A 21,880-nucleotide genomic window follows, 5' to 3' on the forward strand; every position below is an offset into this window, starting at 1 on the left:
CAGAGACTGAAGTCATGTTTATTCAGAGACAGGGGCACGTCGTGATCACTAATGTGTGTCCGCTGGGGAGGGAGGTGTGGGGACTGGTTCCTAACACCCCGTCAGGGACTCATTCCTGGATGTAGAGGTTGCTGGGGGCAGTAGGATCATCTGCTGGGCGTGTCTCCACCACCACAGGCCTGGGGAAGGAAGAGAGAAGTCAGTTCATTCATGCATTTGTTCATTCCTTCATCTGCAGAGGAGTTTATGGAGTCTTTGCCAGCACAATGCTGGGCTATAGCAGTGAATGAGCACACATGGCCCCTGCCCTCGGGGAGCTCAATCTAGAGCAGGAGACCAACATGAATCAGTGAATCAGATGAATGCAAAGAAGCATGAGGCACATAACAGGGAAACCTAGCCCAAGGGGTCAGCCAAGGTGCCCCCAAAGAAAGGATGGTGGAGCCTGAAAGAGGCTCAGGAGGGAACTTGGTGAAAAGGCAGGGAAGAGTGTTCCGGGCAGAGAGAACAGCCTGTGCAAAGGCCTTGAGGTGGGAGAGAGCCTGGGGTTTGACTGCAGAAGTCATGGTTTGTGAGCTATGACCAGGATTGGGTATTTATCCTGAGGTCACGGGAAGGATTTAAGCAGGTGGAGAGTGACACAATCAGATCTGGATTTTAAAAGACCCCTCTGGGCTTCCTTGGTGGCGCAGTGGTTAAGAATCCTCCTGCCAATGCAGAGGACACAGGTTCGAGCCCTGGTCCGGGAAGATCCCACATGCCATGGAGCAACTAAGCCCGTGCGCCACAACTACTGAGCCTGCGCTCTAGAGGCCGTGAGCCCCACTACTGAGCCCATGCACCACAACTACTGAAGCCTGCGCGCCTAGAGCCCGTGCTCCGCAACAAGAGAAGCCACCGCAATGAGAAGCCCACGCACTGCAACCAAGAGTAGCCCCCGCTCGCCGCAACTAGAGAAAGCCCACGCGCAGCAACGAAGACCCAACACAGCCAAAAAGAAAGAAAGAAAAAAAAGATAACATCACCAGTAATGGGACAAAACATGTGCTTCCTGATCTGATGCAGTGAAAGGACACACCATCATTTCTGTGGTATTCCTGCCCCAAACGCTTAACCTGGAAACCTCAAACCCAGTTGAGGGACATTCTGTAAAACAAGTTGCCTGTACTCTTCAAAAGTGTCAAGGTTATGAAAAGCCAGGAAAGTCTGAAGAATTGTCCTAGGCTCAAGACTAAAGAAACATTACTCCAAAATGCAGCCCATCATCCTGGATTATATCCTGGACGAGAAAAAACGTATTATTTTTTGGTTATAAAGAGCAAGAGCATCATTGGAACAACTGGTGAGACTTGAACGAGCGTGTGAATTAGAAGGTAGTGATATTTCACTGTTATTTTGACAGCTGTATTGTGGTTTGTAAGAGTATGTCCTGGCCTTCATTTAGGAAACATACACTGAAGTATTTAGGGGTAAATTGGCATCACGTCTGCAATTCACATGCAAATAGAAAAAAATTATACATATATGAAAGGGAAGAATAAAGCAAATGTGGCTAAAACATAATATATGGGGAATCTGGGTGAAGGGGATACACAATTTTTAAATTTATTTTTGCAACTTCTCTGAGAGTCTAAAATTATGTCAAAATAAAAAGTTAGGATAAAAATTAAAAAATGAAAATTCCACCTTGGCTGCTGTGTGGGGAATGGACTATAGGGGGCAGAGATCGAAGCAGGGAGGCCAGGTGAGAGGATGTCCAGGCCACAGATACAGGTGGCTGGGGATACCTCCAGATGCCCTCTCCACATCAGAAGCCCCCCCTTCCCGAGTTCATACCTGGGGGAGCCAAGCAGACGGAAGGTGAGGGTGGGGTCTCTCAGCTCCTGCAGCAGCTGGGGGAAAAGGTGCTGTGTCAGTGTCTCTCCTTTAAAGAGAGCAGGGGACAAGGTCTCTGAACTCCTCAGGTCCAGAAATAATCATTCTTGCTAACACTGCTCATCAGCTGTGTGACGTCAGGCGAGTTACTTAACCTCTCTGCACCTCAGATTACTAACCTTTGAAATCATAGTACCTACCTGATAGGCAATCAGGAAGATTAAGTAAAATACAAAACTGTAAGGGCAGAGCCTGACACATGGTGTTCTGTGAGGTAAGCACCATTTTTCACTCCATTTTCCACTCCATTTTCCGGATGAGAAAAGTGAGGCACAGGAAGATTAAGTCATTTGCCTAAGGTCATTCAGCTGGATTCCAACCCAGGCAGTCTGGGCCATGCTCTTAACCCACATATCTCTACAGTGACCCTGGATGAGGTCTGGACCTAAGCGACACTGGGGTAGAGAAGGGGACCCGTCTGAACTGAGCCTAGAGAAAGCTTCTCCTCCAGGACTTCACACCCTGACTCAGTTCTCCCATTCCATCTGATGAATGAGATGACTGACATGGGAGGGGCTGGGTTGCGGGGGCTAGGACGGAGGAGCTTACCTGGTCCGAGCCTAGAGCCCACACCTGCACTCCATGCTTCCAGAAGGCCTGGAGCCGACCCCCGACCATAGCTGGGAGGAAAGCAGTGCCTGTTACCCTTGACTTTCCCTTAAGCCTCCAACCTGGACCCCGGACCCTATCATCCCGGCACATACCCACGGCCTCCACTGCTTCAGTCATGGGGATCTCTGGAGTTCGAAGCCCCCTGACTGGGGCCCCCTCTGGGGTCACCAGCTTCAGAGACCCTAGAAGGAGGTAGAGCGGGGTCTTTAAGAACGGTAAGCGGGACTTAGGAGGTTATGGAGGGACCAGACAATAAATTCAGCGTGAGAAGCAAAGCAGGATGGACAAGGACTGGAGGGGCTCAGCGTTTCTGAGAGAGGTACAGGTTCTGGGGTTCGGAGATCTAGGAATAGTGGGGGAAAGGGAGGGAGGAAGGTTCTTACCGTCCATCAACACCATCACCTTGTCTTCCTCGACCTGAGTCACCTGTACTGGTCCCTTGTGCTCTGCTTGAGAGGCGGGGGTTCAAGGACCAATTCCACCTCACTCCGCCTTTCCCAAGCAAGCGGGCTAGGCACTGTGTCCATTCCCAAGCAAAAGGGCTAAACCTCGCCCATCATAGAGTTCCCCAGTTCCCTATCATCAATCTCACCAATTATATATACCCAATGTTCTCCCGTCCCCTCTCGTTTTAACCCCTTTCTCAATTACGCCTCAGGCTAAGCACCGCCCAGCCACCCAGACCCAACCCTCCCAAACTGATAAGCCCCACCCCTCCCAGAGCCTGCACCTGTGCTCATCTCGCCCAGCCAGCAGGAGAGCGCGCCGAAGCGCACGGTGTGGAAGAGCACCGACTTCGCAGGCCGCCCGGGGCTCACGCCGATGCACACGGCGGGCAACTCGGAGCCTGGCCCGGTCAGCAGTGCAAACACCGGCAGAGGCGTAGGTAGCGGGAACAGCACCTGCTGCGGAACGCGCAGGGAGGGGCGGGCTCAGAGAAGGCTTGGGGCGGGGCCTGAGCGGGGGCGGGGTCTTGGAGGACAGTGGGCGTGGGGCTTCCGAAGTATTTCCTAAGTATTCCCTTGCCAAGAAACTTCAGGGGGTGAGGCCTCAGAGGGCTTAGAAACTGACGGATGTGCCCTCAGAGTGGGCGCGGCTTCCGTTTGGGGGCGTGCCGCCTTGGCGACAGAGAGGCAGGGCCCCCGGGGGCTGTGGCCCCAAAGGCAGCAAAGTCTCCTTAGAGACTCAAAGAACCTGAATGGGGTCTCCTTAGAGGTGGGGGGAGGGGCATAGGGCCTGAAGAATAATTAGGCCAGGGGTGAGGAGCGGAGCTGAAAGATCAGTGAGGAGCCTCCAGGTGGGCGGGGCCTTGGGGAGATTGGGGCGGGGCCTCGGGTGGAAGGCCGGATTCGTGGAGCTCTCAACAGAAGCGTAGTGTGGATGACCCTGGCCACCCAATCTGACAAAGTCCCCAGCGTCTGCAGGCTCCCTACCCGGACCAGCAGGAACTTGTTCATGGGCTGGTACCACTGAAGCAGGACCACGGATGTCTCCAATGCCCCACACAGGAACGGGCCCCCGGAGCTCGCGCCCTCTGCTGTGGAGGTAAGGATACATCTTTCCCCGGGCTCTGTTCACCCTGCCTTAACTCTGCAATCCTCTCCGGTCGAGAGGGAGTCCAAGTCCCGCCCCTGGTCCCGCCCCCTCTCTGCACACCCATGGGGTTTTCTCTCACCCACACAGCACGCCCGGCAGCCTTTGGTGTCCTGGATCTTAGTGGAGACCATGTTCTTCCTGCAGAAGAAGGGAGGCGTGAATGGGGGGAGGGACGGCAGAAATGAGGCATTAGAGGGGTCAGAGGTGCCACTGCGGGCTGGTACCTTGCCAGTAGCCGGTGGGGGCTAATGTGAGCGATGGGGCTTCCTGTTCTGGCCTCTTTCCGTTCCAGTAGGCCCAAGATGCTATGAGAATACAGGTGGGGGGTCTTTCCTGCAGTGTGTGTGTATGTAGGGGAAGCAGGCAGTTATAGGACACTGCACACTCCCACCTTTTCCCTATCCCATCACTTGGCCCCATCCCTTTAAAATGCCCAAGCCCTCAATTCTCAAGCACCTTTATTTACTCATTTTTCACACAACATATTTTAAATGCCCACTGTAGGCCAGGCACTGTGCTTGGCTCTGGTGAACCATTAATGGTGAGTAAAATAATTACGTTCCCTACCCTCATAGTGCTTGCAGCCACATGACAAATGATGGACACTTAACCAGTCAGATGAAGTTACACACATTACAAAATTTAAGAAAAAACTCATCAACAAATTCTGCAAAAGTCTGTCATCACAAACTTTTGGCTTGGGGTCTCCTCATAAATTAGAAATTCTTTTACACAAAGTGTTTATAAAACAATGACACATAATTTTAATCTACCACTTGCTCGCTCTATTTTAGTAAAGCATGGAACGAGTACTAACTGTCATCTGAACATCAAGGAAATGTAAAGACTGACTTCTTGTGGAAATTACCTCAAAACTGACTTGAGAGGTGGGCACTACTGTGAGCCCCATTTTACAGAGGGGGAAACTGAGGCTCAGGGAGAAGTCTCTTGCCCCCAGTCCCACAGTGGAAAAGTGGCTGGAATTTGAACTGTAGGCTCTGTGAAGGGGGAGCCTAATTTTTTTTTTTCAGCCATGCCCAGCTATCTCCCAACCCCTTGACTCCTTAAGTTCTGACTCCCCCCCCCCCCCCCCAGCCATAACCAGACCTGAGAGAGACATGAGGACATTGTTGATAGAGTACACCCAGGTAGTCCGGCTAGAAAAAAGCTGTAGAGGAAGGGGAGATGGCTCCTGTAAGACCCCAGCAACCCCAACTCCAGCCCCCACCCTTGGCCCATCCTAGGTGCTGCCCCTCACCATCTCCAGTGTGGCCTCCTGATCATTTCGGTTCAGGATGAAAATGCCTTCCTCGGCCCCCAGGAGCAGGTGCTGGTCTGGGGAGCACAGACATGAGGATGCTGGGACCTGCCTCATAGTGGGGGACTTCCCAGACCCCCCTATGGCCCCAAACACTGGTACTCTGTTCGCCAGCCCTGACCCTCAATTCTCTGCTCTCCCTCCAAACTGACACTTCCGGCCTCTGTTTCCCCAAATCTGAACTCAAACCCTGACCAGTTCCCCTGAGCTGATCTCACTCTCACCAGCCTCTGACCACCACTGGTTCTGGTGGTTCTTCCATCCCTGACTCGCAAATCCTGACCCTGTGTCCCCTCAGTTCTGCCCCCAACATTAGATGTGACTCCCCGAATAGCCCTCTAAATTCTTTCCCTCTTTCTCCCCAGTTCTGGTCCCTGAATGCTAATCCTATCTCAACACTGATCCTCAAATTCAGACAGCCCTCCATATGGCTTTTTCTGTCCAGTGTGACCCCGAAAACTCTAATACTGTTTCCTTAACATTTATCCCTCACTGACCTTGTCTCCACATCTTTGATCCCCAAACTCTCTCCCCTTCTGCTACATTCTAATCCCCAAAACTCCTGGCCCCCAAATCCTGATCCCAGTCTCTCTACCATTAACCTACAACTGAGGTTAATGGGGTCCAACTGTCCTGGATCTTGTACCCCAAACTCTGACCTTTCTGCTATATCTGACACTCCTTTTTAAAAATTTATTTTTTATTTTGGCCACACCGCACAGCATGTGGGACCTTAGTTCCCCGACCAGGGATCGAACCCCTGCCCCCTGCGGTGGAAGCGCGGAGTCTTAACCACTGGACCCCCGGGGAAGTCCCATATCTGACACTCCCAGCCTCCAAACTCTAATTTTCCTAGTCTTCACTCTCAAACCCATCTTCACTCTACCCATCTTTGATCCCTCAACTCCACCTGTAACTCCTGGCTGTGCCCCTGCCTCAGCTCTGCCACTCCCTCCCCTCCCCTGTCCCTGCCTTTGTGCCTTCCATTAAGGGCCCTCCCCGTCCCCGCCACATTCTCCATGAGCCTCCTGAATGCTCACCCTTGGTGGAGGGGTGCGTCCAGGCTGCCGTGCTGTGGATCCGGAGGGGGCAGCCATTGAATAACTTTACAAGAAGGGCACATCCCTGGGGGCGGGGCAACAGCAGATCCAGCAAAAGGGAGGAGGGGACAGGAAGGCGTGGTGGTTAAGATTTGGAAGCAAGAGTGCCAAGGTTCAAATCCTGCCTCTGCTTCCTCAAAGGTTTATACCTTGGAAAGCTACTTACCTCTCCGTGCCTCAGTTTCCCCAGTTTGAAATGGGGGATAACACCTATCTCTACGACATCTACCTCTTTCTGTGAAGGTATACACCTTGTAAAGACACGAGATCAGTGTCTGGCACAGAGGAACTGCTCAACGTATGTCACCTGTTATATTATTAGTCTTCCCAGCCCAAGCCCCCCACTCCCACCATGCATCCCCAGCCCCATCCAGAGGTGTGAGTCCTCAGCACGGCTGGCCTCACCTTTCTCTTCATCTTTTCCTTCTTGGGGGGCAACAGTGGGGGCTGGTCAGGCTCCCAGGGGGCTGGGTTCCAGAGTGAGGGTTCTGAGATGGGGTGGGGAAAATCAGCCCCCAAACCCCCCTAACCCTGCCACACCCCACCTCCGCCCACCTCCCACCCCAGCCTGCCCTGTCACCTGAGTGGGCAGTTAGGTGGGGGCTTCGCGTGACTGGGGGAGGCCCAAGATGTGGGGTGCGTGGGGGAGGCCCACTGGCACATCGGACCAGCACCCCCGGGCTCAGCTGTCCCTCATCCCCAGTTTCCCCAGGACCCTCGTCCGATGGAGAACGGAACTTGGGCTTTGGAGAGAGAGAAGGACGGTGGGGGAATACATTAGATGATCTGAGAGAGAGGGCGCCCTTCAATCTGCCTCCACCAGAACTGACAGTAGGTCATGGCTCTGACCCTCCCCACGATGTCCGACCACCACTCCAGCCTTCCCCTCTAACCCACGCCCAACATCGACACATGCCAGCAACTAAAGGGCGAGTGCTGGGTGCAGCAGGCGTTTCCAAGGACCAGCTACTGACCAGTGTCCATCGGGCTAAATATTCTGAGTCCCACCCCTAGGGTCGGGGTTACCACTTCCAGATCCCAGTGTGCTTATCGTCCCAATCTTCCCAGAATTCAAAGGACCCGGCATCCCAGACTCCAGCCCTAGAGGGCTCAGTATCCCAGCATCTATGGACTCTGGCCTCCTGGCCCCGTGGCCCCCAGCTCTGACCCAGGGCCTTACCTTGGGGGGCAGCGGAGGAGGTGTGTCTTCTGCAGGGGTGGGGCTGGAACACAATGATGGGGTAAGCAGGTGCGGGTGTGGGGAACAAGCACTGGGGAGGGTTGGGGCCAGAGGTCTGAGCTCAGGCGGCTCAGAGGGCAACGCGGTCTGGGCTGGGGCCGGGGGCTAAAGGACTGATAACCATGATGTTAACAGTAACAGCAACTCCTGGATATCGAGTGCTGACAGTGCAGCAAGTCTCTGCACCTTCACGCCCGCCTAGGAACACAGATCCTATGAGCTCCCGGGGGTCAGGTTCTCACTTGGTGCCAGGCGCGCTGCCCGTGAGCCCATGACAGACGAGACGTGTGGGATGGATGGGTGGGCCCTGAGGCTGACACAGGCCTGGGGCTGGGGGAGATGGGGGCCTGGGCCGACTGCTGGGGCTGAGGGCCTGACATGGGGGAAAGGTTCAGCCTGAGGCTGGGTGAGATGAAGAAAGATGAGGGCCGGGGGTTGAGGGTTAGGACTGCAGTTGAGATCTGGGGGTGGGAGCAACCTCTGGCCGGAGCCGGGGACTGAGATGTAGCAGGGGGCCCAGGGTTGAGTTGGGGTGGGGTTGAGGGTCAGGGGTCCGGCGTGAAGGAAGGTGGGGGCATTGAGGGTCCAGTCAGGGGTCAGGGGTCAGCGCTGAGTGGTAGAAGGAAAGCAGGGGCTGAGGCTGGGGTCGGGGTGGAAGGAAGATGGGGTCGTAGGAAGGTGGGAGCTGGGTGGGGGCCTGTGGAGCTGTCTTACATGTCCACGTCGTCGTAGTCATCATCAGACTCCGACAGGTGCCTCCTGAGGAGGGACAGGTATGAGCCTCGGGTGGTCCCCACATGTAGCCCAGCCTGCCTCCCACCCTGAGGGTCCCTGACCTAGGACTGCTGCTCTTGAAGTCTCCAGGGGGCTGTAAGCGAGCCTGCGGGATAGTAAAGGGTCAGCAGTGGCCCAGTGGGAGGGGAGGGGAGGGTGGCTGGGCGGCAGGGGAGGCATCTCACCGTGTCGGCTGTGGGTCTGGACTCCATGCCTCTGAGCTTCCTGAACTCCATGTGCCGCCCTGGGGGTAACACACAGTGAGCTGGGGACGTGGATTTGGGAACAAAAAGAGTAGAATTGGGGGTGGGGTCTGGGATCAGGGTCTTAGGACTGGAGCTGTCGCTCCAGGGGAGGGATCTTGGTTTACAGGGGTCTCATTTGGGGGTCAGGGTTTGAGATCAGGGAGCTGGGGGCTCAGAATGGTTACAGAGTGTTTGTTTTGAGGTTCCACCTGGGTACCAAGGATCAGACAAAGATTTCTGAGGTCTCTGGGGGTCCTGGTGGTTGTGGGAAGTCTCAGGGGGGTCTGTCTGCAGGACAGAGAGGTAGGGGTCTCTAGAGGCACTTTGTAGATCAGGTAGTGATGAGGTTTTCTCTGGGGTCTCCTGTGGGGTCAGATGGTGATGGGGTTCTCTGGGGCCTCTGGCCATCTGATGAGGGGGCATCTCGTGGCTTATAGGGTCAGGTGTCCCCGGACGTAGGGATTCTCTACTCACGACAGCAATCCGCATCTGGGATCCCCAGAGAGCTGGAGCGATGGGTGGATCTGATCCGCCGAGGGATGGCGGGGGGGAGCTGGGCAGAGCAGCGACTGCATCAGGCCCATGCCCTCTAGCAGCCCTCACCACCCTGTGGGCCCAGCTTGGAGCCCTTGGTCCTCCCATAACCTCTGTGCCTCCAGCCCTGCGCCAAGCTCCCCATCCTCACTGGCTTTTTTCCTTCTAAGACAGGCAGCAAGGGGGTGCTCCAGGCAGGGGAACAGCGTGAGCGAAGTGGGGGGGCGGGTCCCTCACCTCAGGCTCCTCATCTTCAATCTCGCCAACAGGGGCCCCCTTCCCTGGGTTCCTCAGTTTGTCAAGAAGATCTACGATCAGGCCTCTGTTTAGCCCAGGCTGGGACACCAGCTGATGCTGGGGGAGGGGAGGAGGGTGTCAGCAGACAGAGGGCTGGGCTGGAGAGAGAGGGTTGGGACGAGGGGCTGGAGAACCCATCTAAGGGAATCTGGTGGGGAAGTTGCCAACAGAGGAAGACGCAGGGAATTCTGGGGAGCTGGGGGATTCTGAGGAGTCTGACGGGATTAGATAAACTTAGGGTAGGGCACTTCCCTGGCGGTCCAGTGGTTAAGAGTCCCCGCTTCCACTACAGGGGGCACGGGCTCCATCGCTACTCAAGGAAATAAGATCCCGCGTGCACGCATCGCGGCCAAAAAAGAAAAAATAGGGTAGTTGGAGAATTCCAAAGGTGTCTTAGAGGGGACTGGAGTTCCCCTGGAATTCCAAAGCACAGCCAGGAATGGGTCCTGAAGCCCCTGGGAATTTGTGAGTTTTAAGAACTCAGTGTATCTTGAACAAAGGTCTGGGATACAATTTGCAGAGTCTTGGGGATCCCTGGGGAATTCGGAGGGACTAGGGACTTTGAAAGGGCCCTGGGGGTTCTGTGGGATGAAATTATCAACGTTCTAGGGAGCTGTGGGAGGCCCTGGGGGATTCCGGGGGTGAGTCTGGGAAGGCTTCTCTGGGAGGGGAGGTTTACAGTGAGCATCTTGGTGGCGCTGGGTCGTTTCTTGGGGCTCTTAGTGAGGGTGACTTTGACAAAGTTGTGGAAGGCAGCCGACCTTGGGAGGAAGAAGGCAAGTTCTGCGGTGAGGGCACCAGAAACCCTCCCATCAGACCATCGCCCCTGGCTCCACCCTCCCTCTCCCTCCTTCCCATCAACCTCTCCTACCATTTGCCTTTTTCCTTTAGCCTTGGGGGCTGGTAGCCACTCTTGGTCATGAGGAAGAGAACTCTGTAAACAGAGTAGGACAGAATATGGGGATCAGACTTTCCAGCGGAGGTCAGACCTCATGGCTCAAGGGAACCCCGATAGCACTAAGATCAGCAGAGAGCCAAGTGGGGGACAGAATGAGAACGAGGGTTAGGATTTACAAGGCATGGGATGCCACTTCTAGGGGATACTGCTTATCCCATTACGGAGCTCCTGCAGTCTCGCAGGGAGCCTCAAGATGGCGCTCCCCGTGTTGGGGGCTCCTGGTGTGGAGGGCTGGAGAAAAGGCTTTCTGGGCTCAGGGGAGCCTGAGGGTCTCGGATGGAGCTCAGAGCAAGGGGGTGTCTCCTGTAGGGGGTCTCATGGTGGGGAAGCAGGTTGGGGGCTGGTGTCCAGGGTCAGAGTTGAGTGGGGTAACTGGGACTAGGGGGACATGCCCACATCTGCCTACCTGAGAGGGTGCACGTCAAAGAGCGGTGGTTGTAGCTCGGCTAATTCGATGGCTGTGACGCCCAGGGACCAGATGTCACACAGCTCATTGTATCCCCCCTTCAGGGCCACGGCCGCCACTTCTGGAGCCATCCTGGGGGCAGAGACCCTCAGAGAGCCAGGGCTGACACAGGAGGACGAGGGGAGACTTTTGTGGGGGGTAGGAGAGAGACAAGGAGAACGGGGCATACAGAGAGATAGATGCAGAGAGAAACATAAAGATGGAGAGAGACAGACATAAAGACGGAGCGAGGTAAAGGCAGAGAGACAGAGACAGAGAGAGAGAGAGGGAGGCAAACGTGGACAGATATGGAAAGACAGAGAGATCAGGATAAAAATCAACACAAACACTGAGAGAAACAGGTGGAGGGGGCACAGAGAGCCCTAGGTAAATGGAAAACTCAAAAGGGAGCCCAAGAGAAGACAGAACATTCAACAGAACAAGGTAGAGGCAGGGCAAAAAGCCAGGATGGAGATTCCCAGAGATCCAGGCTGGGAAAAGCTGCTGCCCCCTGTACCACCCCCAGCTGCCAGCCAGGCACCCCTCACCAGTAGGGTGTCCCAATGAAAGAGAGGCGTCGAGCCAGCGTTGCCCCGATCTGGGCCGAGATACCAAAGTCAGCTAGAGGCAGAGGGAGAGATATAGTGACCTCTCCTGTCCCCTTGGGCCCCCAGCCAGTCCCCCTCCAGAGCCCCACCAGCCACACTCACCCAGTCTGACCTCCCCAGCATCATTGATGAGGATGTTGGCTCCCTGGGGAAGAGGGGGCGATTAGAGGCTCTCAGAGATAACCCCCAAGTCCAATGCTGCCGCCACTCCCTGTCCCACACCGCCCCGAGCCCTCCAAGCACCACTCCCATATCCTGGGCTCCCCACCCACCAAGGCCACCTTTCTGCCCCTAGACCACCTTGATGTCCCGGTGTATCTTCTTCTGTGAGTGGAGATAGGCCAGTCCCTGGGGAGGAGGGTGGACACGGGGGCTGTAAGTGTCCGGGGGCTGGAGCAGGGCCCTGCCCCTACCCAAGCCCACAGAGCATCTCCTCACCTGGAGCACTTCCCGGCAGACATAGCTGATCTGGAGCTCTGACAGGGGGCCTGTCACTGCAAAGGTCACCCCGGTGCGGTGTTGGGTGCGGGCCAAGCCCCTGGCCGCCTCCCACACCAGCTGAGAGGGTGCCACATAGAGAGGGGGAAACAGGATGGGACAAGTAGGGGGAGGAGGCAAAGGGGTGGTCAGCAACAGAGAGAGGGGCAGCGATGCAGGGAACCAGAGGCCGGAGGGAGAGAGATTCGTTCAACAGATATTTACCGCGTGCCTACTGTGTGCCAGCCACCGTGGCAGGCACCGGGGATACAGCTGTGGACAAAAGAGGCAGAGATCCCTGCCCTCATGGACAGAACATTCCGGTGGGGGAGATGGACAGTAGACAAGATAAACAGGTAAGATATACAGTACGTGAGATGCTAATAAATAGAAGAAAAATAAAGCAAGAAAAGACAACAGGAAATCTGTGTGGGAAGGGGTATGACATTTTACACAGGGTGATCAACCCTGAGAAGGTGACGGGGGCGAAGATGGGAGCAGCAAGTGCAAAGGCCCAGAGGCAGGAGAGTGCCTGGTGGGTCTGGAAAGCAGTAAAGTGGATGGAGCGGAGATGAGGTGTGTCTGCTTGGGGTGTGCCAGTGGGGGTCAGACTTGCCGGCTGTGATGAGAAATTTGGGCTTGGCTTTGGAGGGAACTGGAAGGTATGGAAGGGCTCTGAGCAGGGGGTGATGTCACTTTGTAAAATGAGGAAAGGCAGAGAGAGACAGGGAGAGAGACAGAGAGAGAAAGAGAATCAGGAACAGACCCAAATTGAGGCAGAGAAAGAAAGACATGGTCGGAGAACAAAAAGTGGGAAAACAGACATGGTGAGAAAGAGAGACACAAAGGGGTGAAGAGGATACACTAGAGAGAGACAGTAGGCAGAGGGGTTAGAGACCAGGTCTGACGGGCTGGCAGGGTGAGTCACTTCCTCTCTGTGGGCCTCAGTTTCCCCCTCTGAGGACTTCTTAATGAAGTCCTTCCTTCCTGGCATTTGAGGTCTGAGGCCAGAGGGAGACCGGGAGATGGTCGAAGATAGAGGTGCACAAGAGAAAACTCGAAGTGATCAGAGGCCCACCCCACCCACACCCTCCAATGCTCCGAGAGAGTGAAAAGCAGGCTAAGAGAATCAGAAATACAGTCACTATTAAACGAACATGTGGGCACTGAGGATGAGCCAGAAATGCAGAAATACTCAAACGCATGAATACACCTTGGTGAGAAAATGCAGACATGGGGAAGATGGGGCAGGGGAAGTAGAGGGGATCATTGCATGCAGAAAGACTGGGGCTGGACTCTCAGGTCCTGGAGGACAGGGGTCAGTGCCCGCTCGGTCACCACAGTATCCCCAGCATCATACAGGCCAGGCCAGGCCCAGAGGAGGGGCCAGCTTACTGTGTGAAATATGGACCGTAAAGACAGTCCCAGGAGACACAAAGGCAGAGAGACAGGACAGGCGAATTGGGGGGAATGGGGCTACCTGGATCCCCGTGCCCTTCCTCTCACCTTGGTAGATGTCCTGGAGAGAACCAGCCCCACAGAATTCCATGCAGATCCAGAGCTTCTGCAGCCTGTAACAGTTCAAAAGCAATACTAATAACAGCAGTAATGATTATAGGATACCTCCTGGCTCACTGTCCATCTTATTCTAGTTCAACAAGAACTTTAATGTAAGAGCTGTCATCTCTCTATTGCCCACTACAGTGAGAGCATCCCATTTTATAGATGGGGAAGTTGAGGCTCAGAGAGGAAATATATGTTTAGGATCAACTGGAGTGGAACCCAGCTCTTTGGGCTCCTGACCCGTGGCATCCTCTGTCGTCCCATGCTAACCTAGGAGACAGGGTAGAGACCTCACAGGTTGTGGAAGTTTGGAGGGGACAGAGGAGCTAGGATACCAGGTCTGGGGGACAGAGGACTTTATTGGGGCATCTGGGATCTTAATTTGGGGGTCAGGGAATTTAGGGGTTCGTATTAAAGGAAATGAAAGTGAAACTAGGGGACCCGAAGGGCAAAATGATGAAAGATTAGTTTTAGGGGACTTGGTTTCAGGTTTGGTTACTCTGAAGGGGTCAGTTTGGTGGACCCCCTAGTCAGAAATGGGAGTTATTTATTGGAGATTAGATTTGGGGGTGCTCTGGTCAAAAAACTGGGACTTTGGGCTGGGGATCAAGTTAGGAGTGCCCCAGTTAAAAATGGGGGTCCAGGATTTGAGGTCAGGTTAGGGGGTACCCTGGTCAGGAATGGGAGCTCGCGTGTAGGGGCTGGGCTGGGTGTCAGGGCAGGTCTGAGGCTCATCACCAGAGATAACTCCCATGGTAGGCAACGATGTTGGCGTGCCGACAAGTTTTCAAGATGAGGATTTCCTTCTGAAGTGTGGAAACATCATCGTCTGCAAGGAGGGACAGAGAGAAAAGGTTGCTACAGGGAGGGAGTATGGGGGAGATCCCAGTGTCCCAGGAGGTGGGCGTGTGGGGAAGAAGCTCCTGAGGTCCTCTCCTCACCAGGCTCCATCTTCACCATCTTCAACGCCACCAGGTCCCCCGTCACCTTGTCTCGAGCCTTGTAAAGGGGAAGTTGGCAGTCAGGCGGGCTCCATTCGCCTGAGCTCCTCCTCAGCAACCCTGAACCAAAGCCAAGGACTGGGACCCTCTCACATCCCCTTCCCTTCTTGGGCCTCACCCCAAAGGTCACCAGTTTGAGGGTGATGGAGAATGAGGGGGTTCCTCACCTTGAAGACTTCCCCATAGGTGCCACCACCCAGCCGCTGTAGCAGGTCATAGTGGTCCCGGGGATCCCTATTAAAGATGTCAGGGTCCACGAGGTCCATTCCTGGGGCCCGGAGCTGGGCCTGCGCCCAGTGGCCAGCAGGGCCTCAGGGCTCGGAGTGCTGTCACCTCCCTCCCTCCCCACACGCCCTGCACCCGCCTTGCCTCCACCGGCTGTGGCCTCCCCCCTCCCCACTCTCGCTTCCTGCCCCAGCACAGAGCTGTGCAGCTGGCTCCACCCCCTGTCCCCTGGGCCCTACGAGCCTGTGAGGGGCAGCTTGCCTTGGGACCCAGGGGACACCCCCTCCACTTCCAGGGCCCTGGGCTGCATGTAAACCAGATGCAAACTATCTTAATTGTGACCTGGAGGGGTGCCCTAACACTCCCTCCCCCGTTCTGGGCAGCGGCTAAAAACTACAGTTGAACCTCTGCTGAGTGCTTGAGTGCTGGGCCACAACTCAGAGATGGCAGGTCTGCACAGAGACGGCCATGCAATGTATATCACTGCTCACCGGGGGCACATACATGCACTTAGTGGTAACCTCCTGTGCGGTGCGAAGACCAGTCGACATGCAAATGCCTGGATATCCGTGTGCACATATGTGGATGTACCCAGAGCATATACATAAGTGACACATGCATGTGTATCCATGCCTGCAGTGTGCAGAATCTGTTCACACATCTCATGACGGCACACACGGGGCACTCGCTTTCACCCACAAAACGAGCCGGAGGAGTCCAGGAACCCCCTCACCCTGCCCCTGCCGGGCAGAGAACAACGGCTTTGCGGGCCGCAACCCCCGGCGTTAGAATGGAGTGCGAGGAGCTCAGGATCCTGCCTCAGGGACCGAGGCCTGGGCCAAAAGGGGACCTCAGAGAGCACCTTCCTCGGGACTTGGCCACGGCCCAAAAGGAATCTGTCTAACACGTGCATTCCAACACAGTTTTGAGTTCACGGCCGCGCGCAGTGCGACGTGGGTGCAAGCCACCAGTAAACAGGCTCCTTCACTGGGAGTTCCCGCGCACTTCCCAAGGACTGGAACTGGATACGCGAGGCCCCGGAAAACCTTAGCCCCGCCTCCTCGCCTCTAGAAGCGCCTGCGCACTGGGCTAGACTAGGTCTTTTCTCGCGCCGTTGGTTCTGCTCGGTTAGAGCGTATGCGCACGCGCTAACTGCGCCGCTGGGAAGAAGTCACGCGGCAGCCGGAAAGCGTGGCAGTAGCCTCCAGAGCTTCCCCACACCTTCACCGCCACTCGGGCTGGAGAGAAAACAAAGACGTAGTTTCCGTTTCCACCAGCTCTTCCTCTTCTAGTTCTCGAGGACGCAGTGCCGGCCGGGAGTTCGGCTGTAGCCCTGGTGTGGGAGGCGACAACAGTCATGGCGATGTTCGAGCAGATGAGAGCGAACGTGGGCAAGTTGCTTAAGGGGATCGACAGGTCTGAGCCTGGTCGGAGGGAGCACTTCTGGCCAAGAGGGGTGGAGGAGAGGGTTTTCTGGAGACAGCAAGGGGTGGGATTTTTCAGTCATCCTGGAGGACATGTTTAAGGAAAGCACTGTAAAGGCCTAAAGGCAGGAGGTAGCCTTGCCAACCGCTCAGTCTCCCCCTCTTTAATTGCTTTAAGCCCGCCCTCTCTGCTCCTCAGCTTTCCCTCTATCAGCCCCTCAGTTTCCTCTCTCTGTTCCTCAGTCTCACTGTGTCTCTCAGTGCCTCTTTATTGCTCTCCTTTTTTTTCCTCATGTCATTCATTGAACACATGTTTACTAAAATCTACTCGGTCAGTTCTGGGCAATGCTGCGGACCACAGGTGACCAAAAACAGCCAAAGGTCATGCTTTCATGCAGTTCCTAGTTCAGAGTCCAGGCAGACCAGACAATAGACAGTGATAGCCAGGAGTGGTCAGAGCGGTGATGGGGGAAGCACAGATAGATTGGTCGGGGCTGGGATGAGGGAAGCTAGGCAGGAGAGGATGGGGCTAGACCACAGTGGGGTTTGGGGACAGAAGGAAGGGGTGGGTGGCGAAGATGTCCAGGGGACCAGGTATACAGGCTGCAAGGGCTGGTTGGCTGAGAGATTGAGGAGGCATCCTAGAAAAGACTCCAGGGTTCTGATGGGGTTTAGAGATTACACTTAGGTCTGGGATGTGGATAAGCTTCAGTAGAGGTTATAGAGCTGATTCAGTATTTGAGTAGAGCAAATGGCCAGTGACAGATGTAGAGGGAGGGAAGAAAGGAAGAGGGAGGAGCAGGCTACAGTGCCCTCCACCCCCCACCGGGTTCCATAGAGTGACGGGCCTCAGCTCTTGTCTCCTCTTTGCTTACCCATCTTGTTTCTCCTCTACTCTAGGTACAATCCTGAGAATCTGGCCACCCTGGAGCGCTATGTGGAGACACAAGCCAAGGAGAATGCCTATGATCTGGAAGCCAACCTGGCTGTCCTGAAGCTGTAAGTGTCTGCCTCCATTCCCACCCCCATGCCAGTAGCCAGCACTCCCAGCACTGGGTGGGGTGGGAGTTGGGGGTGGCCTGCAGGATGTGGCTTCTCTCTCTTTTTCAGAGTTGAAGTATAGTTGATTTACAATGTTGTATTAGTTTCAGGTGTACAACATAGTGTTTGGATATTTTTATAGATTATGTTCTGTTTAAAGTTATTATAAAATATTGGTTATATTCTCTGTGTCGTACATTACATCCTTGTATCTTATTTATTTTATACATTGTAGTTTGTACCTCTTAGTCCCCTATCTTCCCCTGTTTTGCCACTCCCCCACCCCACTCCCCTCTGTTAACCACTAGCTTGTTCTCTGTACCTATGAGTCTGTTTGTTTTGTTGCGTTCATTCGTTTGTTTTATTTTTTAGATTCCACATAGAAGTGAAAACATATGGTATTTGCCTTTCCTTGTCTGACTTACATCACTAAGCATGATATCCTCTAGGTCCAACCATGTTGTTGCAAATGGCAAATTTCCATTCTTTTTTTTTTTTTCTTTAAATGGATGAGTAATATTCCATTGTGTGTATGTGTTTATATGTACCACATTTTCTTTATCCATTCATCTGTTGATGGACACTTAGGTTGCTTCCAGATCTTGGCTATTGTAAATGGTGCTGCTCTGAACATTGGGGTGCATGTATCTTTCGAATTAGTGTTTTTATTTTCTTCAGATATATACCCAGGAGTGGAATTGCTGGATCATATGGTAGTTCTATTTTTAATTTTGGGGGGAAGCTCCATACTGTTTTCCATAGTGACTGCACCAATTTACATCACACTAACAACCTACGAGAGTTCTCTCTTCTCCACATCCTCGCCAGTGCTTTGTTATTTGTTTTTTTTGATGATAGCCATTTTGACAGATGTGACGTGATATCTCATTGTGGTTTTGATTTGCATTTTCCTGATGATTAGCCATGTTGAGCATCTCTTCATGTGCCTGTTGGCCATCTGTATGTCTTCTTTGGAAAAACGTCTATTCAGGTCTTCTGCCCATTTTTGAATAGGGTTGTTTGTCTGTTGGTATTGAGTTGTATGAGCTCTTTATATATTGATATTTTGGATAGAATGTGGTTTCTCTTAATGTGCAAGACTAGGAAGCCAGAGAAGTTGGGGCTGGAGGAGGGATGGCTTTTAAATAAAAACACACATACAGGCTAGTACATAAAACGAATGTATAGTTTAACAAGCGATTATAAATGAACACCTATGTAATCACCATCCAAGTTGAAAAACTGAGTGTTGCTAGCGCCCCTGGTCCTTTGCCCCACATGCTTTGTGCCAACCACCCTGACCCTGGTAACCGCTCTCGTGGTGTGCTCTCATGGCCTGGCTTTATGTGAATTTACTGCATGTGCACGTACACACGCACACATACACATGCATCCTGATTAGCTTAGTTCAGGTTTGCCTGTTTTGACCTTGACATGAGTGTCATTATACAGCTGGAGCTCTTCTGCGCCTGGCGTCTTCCGCTTGGCCCTGGGCTTGTGAGCTCCATCCTTCTGTGTGGCTGCAGTTTGTTTGTTGTCATTGCTGTGTAGTGTTCCATGTGTGTCTGTGTCTTAATTATCTGTTCTCCTGTTAGTGGGCGTTTGGGTTCTTCCTCCTCAGTGCTTTATTGACATACTACCAGCTGTGTAATTTTTATAGCTTGCATAGCCTCGGTTTTGCCATCGATAAAATGGAGATAACAACACTTGTGTTTGTGAGGTTGTTTGGGTGGTTATTGGTGATAACCGCTGCTTAGTCAGTGCTCCCCATGTGGCAGCTGCTGTGCTGGGAGCTTTGTGTGTATTAACTCACTTAGATGTGAGGTAATTGTGCACTCACTTGCCCTTGAGAGCTAGATATGGTTGTTATTGTCCCGTCTTGCAAGGGAGGAAACCGATGCACAGAGCATTTAAAATAAGTAGTCCGGGCTTCCCTGGTGGCGCAGTGGTTGAGAGTCCGCCTGCCGATGCAGGGGACACGGGTTCGTGCCCTGGTCTGGGAGGATCCCACATGCCGCAGAGCGGCTGGGCCTGTGAGCCATGACCGCCGAGCCTGTGCTCCGCAATGGGAGAGGCCACAATAGTGAGAGGCCCACATACCGCAAAAAATAAAATAAAATAAAATAAATAAAAATAAAATAAGTAGTCTGCTAGTCCCCACCAAACAAACAAACAAATAAATAAATAAGTAGTCCAAGGTCACTCAGCACTGAAGTTTAAACCCAGGCACTTGGCTCCAGAGCCTTGACCAGTACTGCAGACTGCCTCTTATGTACTCATTTGTTTGTGAATCACTCAACACTGTCTGTCTTACTGTATGGTTGTGAGCATTAACTGTCCCCATCTACAGAGCAGGAAAGTAGGGTCAGGGAGGTTAAGGTCACACAGCCAGAGAGTGGTGTGGTTGGGATCGGAGCCCAGGTGTGTCCAGCTCCCAGACTCTGGGCCGAAGCAGTGGGCAGCCTGTCTGGCACCTGGTGAGGCCCAGGGACCTGGAGACAGCACTGCTACTGTGTCTCTTGTTCCCCTTCTCAGGTACCAGTTCAACCCAGCCTTCTTCCAGACCACAGTCACCGCCCAGATCCTGCTAAAGGCCCTCACCAACCTGCCCCACACCGACTTCACGCTGTGCAAGTGCATGATCGACCAGGCCCATGTATCCTTCCCATTTCCCGGGCTGGGTGTGTGGGAGGGGGCGGGGCAGGGTAGCTGAATTCATGGGGAAGTGGTCTGAGTTCAGCCACAGACACTGAGCTCTGAGCTTGGCCCGGTGCTGGCTGGGACTGGAGCACTGTGGAGGCTGAGGAAGGCCTGGCCCCCTGCCCTCACGGAGCTCACAGTCCAGTGGGGGAGACCTGTCCTGTCGGTGACAGCCTGAAACAGTCAGGGCTTGGGGTTAGAGAGCAAGAGGCACCTGAACCTGTCTGGATGCTAGGAAAGCTTACTGGAGGAGGGAACATATGAAAGGTGAGGAATTAGGTGAAGCGGTAGGGAAGGGTGGTCCAGGCAAAGGGAATAGTATGTAGGGAAAGGAGGAGGAGAAGAGCTCAGTGCTGGTTTTCAGAGGCAGTAGAGGATGTTTGGCATAGCTGCGCCACAGAATTGGTCAAACTCAGAAAGGGCACTGGGGAGCCGTAGAAGGCTTTAAAACTGCAGAGCGATATGGGTAGATTTATGCTTTAGAAAGATTCCCATGAGGCTTCCTAGCTGAGTAAAGACCACCAGGCAAAAGGCAGGAGCCGTGAAGAGCTAGATTGCCAGCTGAACTTCATTGTATGTAACCTCAGGGCCTGGCACAGTGTCTGGCACAGTGCTGGTCTTCAGTGAAGAAATACTGAGTGAAAAATCAATAAACTGGCCTGCTCACTGGTGGCTGGGCTGAGAAGTGTCTTCCTCATTGAACCTGCTCTGCCAGGTGTGTCCATGGGAGCACCTGCCTTCTGAGAGACTGTCCACCTTCCCCAGAGGTCTGTTCCGGTGGCTTAAAAAAGGCACGTTGTCCACTTTTCAAAGTACAACAAAGTGTACAGTGAAAAAGCCAAGGCTTCCTCCCTCCCCATCCCACAGCCACCTACTCCCCTCCCCGAAGACAGCAGTTGTTTGCAGTTCTTGGCTACCTTTCCACAGATACCCTACTGGTACATAAGTACAGGTGTTTATAGACACATATTCCTCCCCAACCAAATGGTGGGCTGTTACACACATCATTCTGCATCTTGCTTTTTTCTTATCACAGTGTGTCTCATCGCTTTCTCCATGTCACTTCTATAAGAGGTGACTCGATCTCAGTGTGTGGAGTGGCCACAGTTGAATTGTCCCCATCACTGGGTCACTAGGGTGTTTCTCACTTTTACCATTACGAGCGTGCTGCGGTGCACACAGGTGGGCGGGCTGGTCTAGGGTCAGCAGCAGCCTCCTCGGGCTCCAAGACCTTTTGCCCTTAACGCTTCCTCCCAGCAAGAAGAACGGCCCATCCGGCAGATTTTGTACCTCGGAGACTTGCTGGAGACATGCCACTTCCAGGCCTTCTGGGTAACTTCTCTTGGGTCTGTGGTCAGGGTGGTGACTGGGCCGCGTGGAAAAGACTGCTAAAAGTCACGGCCAGGTCTTCCCTGGTGGCGCAGTGGTTGAGAGTCCGCCTGCCAATGCAGGGGACACGGATTCATGCCCTGGTCCGGGAGGATCCCACATACCGTGGAGTGGCTGGGCCCATGAGCCATGGCCGCTGAGCCTGCGCGTCCGGAGCCTGTGCTCGGCAACAGGAGAGGCCACAACAGTGAGAGGCCCGTGTACCAAAAAAAAAAAAAAAATAGTCACGGCCATGCACATTTGTTGGCTGCCTCCGTGGCAGTGGGCCCTGTGCTCAGAGCTTTGCGTGTGTGGTCACATGGAATGGTCATCCTCACCCGGAGCCAGGACTCCCAGGTCCTCTCCTCTGCCCGCAAAGCTCAGGAGCGTGCTCACGCGGCCCGCTCTCTCTCCCCCCC

The 21,880-nt window shown here is 53.9% G+C and overlaps 2 protein-coding genes across 7 annotated transcripts in view; one reads left to right on the top strand and one right to left on the bottom strand.

The window, feature by feature from the left end:
• Position 1: 1 nt before the first annotated feature.
• MAP4K1 (mitogen-activated protein kinase kinase kinase kinase 1) lies at positions 2-15,105 on the bottom strand. Of its 3 annotated transcripts, none has more exons than XM_027079457.1 (31): positions 14,871-15,050; positions 14,644-14,701; positions 14,441-14,531; positions 13,646-13,710; positions 12,101-12,156; positions 11,963-12,010; positions 11,765-11,807; positions 11,603-11,675; positions 11,016-11,147; positions 10,523-10,585; positions 10,331-10,412; positions 9,592-9,708; positions 9,295-9,373; positions 8,761-8,819; positions 8,638-8,681; positions 8,516-8,560; positions 7,742-7,784; positions 7,142-7,304; positions 6,967-7,028; positions 6,502-6,586; positions 5,402-5,478; positions 5,251-5,311; positions 4,368-4,476; positions 4,223-4,281; positions 3,981-4,084; positions 3,278-3,452; positions 2,931-2,996; positions 2,640-2,729; positions 2,485-2,555; positions 1,837-1,892; positions 2-179 (listed from the first exon to the last, which is right to left on the bottom strand). In XM_027079457.1, exons 1-31 carry the CDS (start codon positions 14,967-14,969, stop codon positions 110-112), a joined length of 2,445 nt encoding a protein of 814 aa, XP_026935258.1. In that variant the 5' UTR covers positions 14,970-15,050; the 3' UTR covers positions 2-109. The 3 variants fall into 3 exon arrangements, with proteins under 3 accessions (XP_026935258.1, XP_026935256.1, XP_026935257.1); XM_027079455.1 differs by having other exon boundaries at positions 6,967-7,049; XM_027079456.1 differs by having other exon boundaries at positions 3-179; positions 2,931-2,993; positions 6,967-7,049; positions 14,871-15,105.
• A 991-nt stretch (positions 15,106-16,096) lies between these two features.
• Positions 16,097-21,880, top strand: part of EIF3K (eukaryotic translation initiation factor 3 subunit K) — a 12,197-nt gene continuing 6,413 nt past the window's right edge. The window contains exons 1-4 of one of the 4 annotated variants that reach the window (XM_027079459.1): positions 16,097-16,344; positions 17,253-17,351; positions 19,929-20,049; positions 21,351-21,425. In XM_027079459.1, coding sequence (XP_026935260.1) covers positions 16,286-16,344; positions 17,253-17,351; positions 19,929-20,049; positions 21,351-21,425 — 354 coding nt within the window. In that variant the 5' untranslated portion in view covers positions 16,097-16,285. The remainder of the gene's footprint in view (positions 16,345-17,252; positions 17,352-19,928; positions 20,050-21,350; positions 21,426-21,880) is intronic. The other 3 variants (XM_027079461.1, XM_027079460.1, XM_027079458.1) reach the window with 3 other exon arrangements.

The sequence above is a fragment of the Aethalodelphis obliquidens genome, unplaced genomic scaffold (genome assembly GCF_003676395.1).
Source record: "Aethalodelphis obliquidens isolate GAN/ISIS:26980383/991018 unplaced genomic scaffold, ASM367639v1 scaffold43, whole genome shotgun sequence".
In the NCBI taxonomy this organism is placed as follows: domain Eukaryota; kingdom Metazoa; phylum Chordata; class Mammalia; order Artiodactyla; family Delphinidae; genus Aethalodelphis; species Aethalodelphis obliquidens.